Source organism: Danio rerio, chromosome 21, assembly GCF_049306965.1.
Source record: "Danio rerio strain Tuebingen ecotype United States chromosome 21, GRCz12tu, whole genome shotgun sequence".
Lineage (NCBI taxonomy): Eukaryota > Metazoa > Chordata > Actinopteri > Cypriniformes > Danionidae > Danio > Danio rerio.
The window spans coordinates 42,334,080-42,340,860 of NC_133196.1; the positions used below are offsets into that span (position 1 = coordinate 42,334,080).

General features: G+C 33.3%; 1 protein-coding gene across 5 annotated transcripts in view; it reads right to left on the reverse strand.

Moving 5' to 3' along the window:
* The window catches only part of aldh3a2b (aldehyde dehydrogenase 3 family, member A2b), a 37,682-nt gene extending 32,801 nt beyond the window's left edge, over window positions 1-4,881 (reverse strand). For 4 of the 5 annotated variants that reach the window (XM_073934482.1, XM_073934481.1, XM_073934480.1 and 1 more), the window contains exons 1-3: window positions 4,756-4,862; window positions 2,981-3,143; window positions 911-1,142 (exon numbers count right to left, since the gene is read on the reverse strand). In XM_073934482.1, coding sequence (XP_073790583.1) covers window positions 911-1,142; window positions 2,981-3,142 — 394 coding nt within the window. In that variant the 5' untranslated portion in view covers window position 3,143; window positions 4,756-4,862. 5 annotated transcript variants of the gene reach the window in all.
* Window positions 4,882-6,781: the final 1,900 nt, after the last annotated feature.

Here is a 6,781-nt window from a genome sequence, read left to right on the forward strand (position 1 = left end):
TTCTTCCGTTGAACACAATGGAAGATATACTAAAGAATGCTGGATAAAACAGCCATTGACTTCCATAGTATTGTTTGCACTATACTGTATATGACAGTGGCTGCTATTCTTCAGAATATCTTGATTTGTGTTCAACAGAATAATTAAAAAATCATAAAGGTTTGGAACCAATTAAGAAAATTGTATTTATTTGTATTCTTATGTGAACTATCCCTTTAAGTGCTTACGACTAAATGCTACTAATGCAGAATTTAACGATTTAAAAATCATGACCGTCAGATGTTTGTGAACTAAATCTTGACTTTTTAAAGCCAATTAATTAGATGCTTAAATTGGGACATGTTCATATTTGTGTAGTACTACCTGTTTAGTGTAGGTTTCATTGAAAAGCTGAAACTAATGTTAAAAATTAAACGTTTTCTTGGAATAAGAATAATAATTCACCTATTGGTACTTTTAGTCACTTTTAAGGGAGAGTTTGTGCAAAAATGAACATTCTGTCATAATTTACTCACCCTTTCAAACCAGTTTGGGTCTTTGCTCAGTTGAACCCAAAAGAAGATATTTTGAAGAATGCTGGAAACCTGTAACCACTAACTTCCATAGTATTTGTTTTTCTTACTATGGAAGTCAATAGTAAACAGGATTTAAGCATTCTTTAAAATATCTTGTCATAGTGGAAATAAGAAATTCCACTATGTTTGGAATTTTATGTATGGGGGGGTCATGTATTTTGTATTTTGACTCAATAAACAAGAAAAAAATAACTAAATATTTAACTGGGGTAATATTTCATTGGGGTATTAATAAATACTTGATTTGTGTACATCATCCATCCAAAATAATTCCAAAAAAAAAGAGATCAGCTGTGCCCTCTTGCCCTCTTCTATCTTCAGAAGATCTACGTTACCTGCAGCTATGGCTCCTACAAGGGGCCCGACGGTGACTGCCCAGGGGTAATTCCAAGCACCGATGATTAGCACCACTCCCAGAGGCTCAGGTTGGATGTAGACCTGGTCTGAGATGGTCATTAGGCTCTTGTTCACAGGTCGAGGAGCAGCCCATTCTTTCAGCTTTTTTAAAGCCAGATTAATCTCACTCTCCACACCCAGGGTCTCATATAAAGAAGTCCCAAACTCACTCTGTCACCACAAATATAAAGCACATATCAATACATGTCAGCAAATACAGGGGGAAAAAATTATTTATGCATATAGTCTATGCTTGTGCATTATCAGAATCAGAAAGTGCTTTTTTGCCAAGTATGTTTACACATACAAGGAATTTGTGTTTGTGACAGAAGTTTCTACAGTGCAACAGAATAACAGTCACAAGACAAAACAAAGATAATAAAGGAATTCAAAATAAGAAGTAAATTGACAATAAAAATATAGACATTCACAAATGTATATTACTATTTTCAATATTGTATGTATAAAAAAATATTGTATAAAAACATTTTAATTATTTACAAATGTAATTATTTTTAGTAGTAGTAGTAGTAGTATTAAAGAGATTGAGTTAACCCAAAAATTACAATTCTATCATTATTTACACATCAAAATAAAGGGAAAAAGAAATATAATTAAATTCACCATTTTGGAAAAAGTCCATTATACTGTCTGGCCTACTAACACCCATAGACTGTAAAATATATGGACGTAGAATCCGTGACGTCGCCCATAGGTTACTAAGGAGCGCAAAAGAAGCCACAAGTAGGCGCGGCCAACCGTCGCCATTTTGTTCGCACGACATCACACCCACGGCGGGATACCAAACAAGGGCAAAGAGGCGGAGAGTGAGCGGAGCTACAGACACCTGCTGGCATTTAGCTCGGACCTGGTTCAGACACACTTTACTTTGGGAGAACGCTTAATACTTTATCACCTGTGACTCATTGTATTCTGACCACTTGTGCTTGGTTGTATACTATATCAATAAAGTGTTTAGACTTTTAAAAACACTGCTGTAATACATTGAGCCACTAAACATTGTTCTTATGACGTTTTTCAACAGGAGGAAAACGCAAATTACTTCTAAACACTTCAGATATAGTCTGTGTTAGTTAATGCAAGACTATTGATGAAATCAATAACACTGTCTGACAACGCTTCAGATGACTGTTCTAGAGCTTACAGCTAATCAATTCGTCAGATTCGTCAGAGTTATAAAAAAATTCACCCCCTCACAGTTGTCATGAAGGGTAATATTAGCTGTATTAACCAAAATCTTTTTTTGTACCAGGCTGTAAACACCTTTTTTTCTGCTGTAAAGTTGGCCATTCTAACAGTGGGCTCAACTGAAATTTGCTCTATTTTGGAGCCAGGAGCGGCCAGGACTAGCAGAATTTCGGATGAATTGCAGTTTTAGTTACTTCCGTATTGACATCCTGAGGGAGAGCGGGAGGTTGCCGCTTGCTAACACCTTATCTTTTTCTGACTGACTGTGAAGTAATAATATTATATACTTGAATTTAATCCTCCACTTGCTCCAAATAAACCTCTTTGAGTTTCTTTCTTCTGTTAAGGATAAAGAAAGATATACTAAAGTATGTTGAAAAAAAAAACAGCCAATGACTTCCACACTATATATAATATATAATTTATTTATTTATTTATTTTATTTTTATTTTTTTGAGTGAGAAATTAATGGTCTAATCCGATTCAATGATTTATGCTAAGCTAAGCTAAAAGTGCTCCGCCAGGTCCAGTGATCAACTGAATGGATTCAAAAATGGTAAAGACTCAACTGTTTAACTCTAGGGGTGTTGTTAAATGAGAAGATTTTTTTAAAATATGTGGAGTTTTCATTATAAAAATATGCAAAATATTTAAAAAAAACTTCAAAGCACTTGTTCAATTTACTGCTATAATAATAACATAAATAATAATGAAATATTCTTCATTTATTCTAATAATTATTATTTTTGTTTTGTTGTCCAAAAAAGGTAAATGGAAAGTGAACTGAATGAATCACCAACCCGTTTGAGATCCTTTTTAAGGGCTTCTGCGATTTCCTTCTGTCGTTCTTGCATAAAACGCTGCAGGTTTTTCAGCTGTGAAATGCGGTACTCCAGAGATTTGCTTCGGCCAGTAAAGAAGGCCTTTCTGGCACGTTCCACTGCTTTCTGCTCTCGAGACATACTGTGAAAAGAGGAAGTCATTGATTCACTTTGAGGATATCTCTGTCATATTTACTGTGGGTAAACTTCACACAGTGATCTCATATATTATGAGTGAGAACCTAGCATAAGATCTGTCATGGATTGACATCTAAGCCCTTCGAAAATGAAAGATGGAACAAACTTATCTTTACAAAGCTGTTGCATAATATTAGAAATCAGATGACAGTTCATGACCTAAAACCTCATAAGCATGTTGGTGTCTTTACAGTTTTATAAATGTTTTAAAAATCAAATCATCCCTGGATTAATCTTATTAATTTATGTAACTTCTAGTCATATATTTATGGAAGCTGTTTATGTAATGAAATGTATTTTTTATGTAACCGACTTTTTATCTTACAGTTATGACATTTTTCCCTCACTATTCTGAGTTTATATTACACAATTCTGTGTTAATATTGCACAGTTCTGTGTTTTTACAATAACTGTGCATCAAAATGTTGGCATACCAAATCAAAATTCTGAGAATAAAGAACTGCAAAGCTTATGATTATAAAGCTTATAATTGCAAGAAAGAAAGTAAACATTTTGGATAAAAAGATGCATTTATCTTTGTAATATTTATCCCGTAGTGGAAAAAAACTTGCATAGTTTCTTGATTATTCACTTTGAGCAATTTAGTAAATGTTCAAGGCTGTAATTTTTTTTACAGTGAATTATTTTATAAATTATAGAACAATTAATAGTTTTCCAGTGTTGGGTTGCAGCTGAAAGGGCATCCGCTGAGTGAAGTTCATTCTGCTGTGGTGACCCCTGATTAATAAAGGGACTAAGCCGAAAAGAAAAAAAAAAGAATGAATGAATGAAAGAATGAAAGAATGAAATATAAATAAGTATTTTTTTTCTAATTTCAATAGTAAAATAACAATGTTAAAAAAATTCAAAGGTTATTAAGTTATAATAACCAATTAGTTATAACGGTTATTCAATAGTTATTATTTATAATTATTTCAAAAGGTTTAATTAATCATCTAGTACAAAATAAAATTGTTTATCTTATAATTAATTACACGATTTAACTTTTTTAAAGTTAAAACACTAAGCAAATTGTGCAAATTCAATTATCTATTATAATACAAATATGAATAATAATAAATTGTTCGTATTTCGTTGCTAATATTGTTAGTATTAATGTAGCAGAATTGATACTGAAATACATCATTTAAATATAAGTATTTTAAGTAAAGAACAAGTGTATACATGTGACAGTCTTAATTTCAGATTAATTTCAGGCACTGCGAGGCAGAAGTTATGCAATACACAGCGGACTATGAGACTGTCAGAATCATGCAGAAACACAATCAAAATCATAGCCTTATTAGCCGTGTATATGCAGTTAATAGTGTTTCATTGAACTCTCCAGTATAAGTTACGTATACTTAAGATTCTTAGCGTAACATTGTCTCTCGCAGTCGTAATTACAAGTTTATAACGAAAAAAATAGCAGGAGAAAAATAGGATTAACGTCAGAGTCCTGCGCCGTTGCAGGATGTAGATGCTAGCGGAGCCAAATAATACCAAATACATTATTACTCTTTCGACAACAAAAGAAAGACATTTCAGTTCGTTACCTTGTGTTATTTCGCAGAGCTTCCACGTTTGTCTGTGTTTAATGGTGTGGCGCTCAGAAGAAGCTATCGGATCTGATAGTTCAGTTAAGCTGACGATGGTAAACATTAAACAACTCTGTTCCGTTAACAGTAGATACGCAAGCGGAGGAGGCGGGGTTTGTTCTCATGGGTGGGGGTTCAACGACTCACAAATCCAGCCCGCAGGCAGTGGATTCAGTAACAGACAGCATTTACGGCTATGTAAATAGCCATGCTGCATATGCAAGCACAGGGGCGGAGTCACTGATTTGGGAGCCCTAAACCCTAATATGCACTCTTTGTATATTTATTCATTTATTGATTTATTTATTTATTTATTGCTGTCTTTTTATAGCACATTATATTCATTTATTGATTTATTTATTTATTGCTGTCTTTTTATATCACATTTCCTTTTCTACATTTGCATCTTAATCTAATCACTGCACTTCGAATAATTTGTTTTCTTAAAATGAATTCACAACTAAAAATATAATGTATTTCACTTGACTAAATCGTCATCTGATTTGACTGTTGGACTGCTCCAGATTGGAGCAGGAGACACATCTGCATGAATGTAGTTAACTCTCACCATACAAAATGTGATTTAAAACACTGTTTTATATAATTCATAGAAACTCCTGCTTATTAGTTAAATGCAACCATGGCTAGGGGGTCATGGGTCAGGTTGCGTTAACATGTTTTATGAATGCTATCGTGACATTGCTGTAACCCCTGTTATTTATATATATATATATATATATATATATTTATATTTTATATAAATATATATATATATATATATATATATATATATATATATATATATATATATATATATATATATATATATATATATATATATTTATATTTTATATATATATATATTTTTTTTTTTCTGCTTAAAAACTTGCTGGATAAGTTGGCGGTTCATTCCACTGTGGCAACTACGGATTAATAAAGGGACTAAGCCGACAAGAAAATGAATGAATGAATATATATATATATATATATATATATATATATATATATATATATATATATATATATATATATATATATATATATATATATAATAGATACAAATTTATTTTATAGATGACATGTTAAAAGGCTTGCCATAATCACTCTTCTGCAGCTGTGAAAACAGTTCTTCAGGATGTGTGCGTGTATAATCATCTCTCACTCTCTTTCGGCTGGATCTCTGTGGCACAATTTTGGCCGAATATCAGAAATTCTCCTCAGTAGCACTATACCTCTAAAGTATGAAAACTGGCTGAACGTCTTGAAATATTTCCGCATAGTGACAGAATAAATGGTAGATGTTTCCCGATCAAAGAGAGTGCTGGTCTCAGGTGTTTGTGGACTGGTGCAGGAGAGAAGTGCAGCTGCGAGGACACGTCATTAGCACCGCTGTGACAGAACTGTGACCTGTAGCAGAAAAAAAAAACACAGAAGAGCCATTGGATGGGAACTGAATGAATGCAAACGCACACATTCCCACATACCAGGCATTTATGGACTCAAACACTGAGTACAGTAGCAAACATTTTGAAGTGTATCAATAACTTTAATCAAAACTTGTCCTACAACTATTGAACAACCACCAATCTTGTCTTTTTTGATCCACTTCAAAAGATGATTGTAGACATTCACACAAATAACTTCTGAGAATTCCTTAACAGTTTCACGTCTATTTAGATTTACAAAAGCAATTTGACATTCATAGAATACATGTTAGGGCCTCACAACAAGAAGGTCGCTGGTTAGAGCCCCGGCTGGGTCAGTTGGCATTTCTGTGTGGAGATTTACATCTTTTCCCCATCCCCGTGTTCACGTGGGTTTCCTCCGGTTTCCCCACAAGTCCAAAGACATGTGCTGTAGGTGAATTGTGTAAGCTAAATTAGCCGTAGTATATGTGTGTGGATCACAGTCTGTAAAAGATATGTATGTAGTATCCCTAATGTCACCCATAGGTTTCTGAATAATGCAAAAGAAGCTACACGTA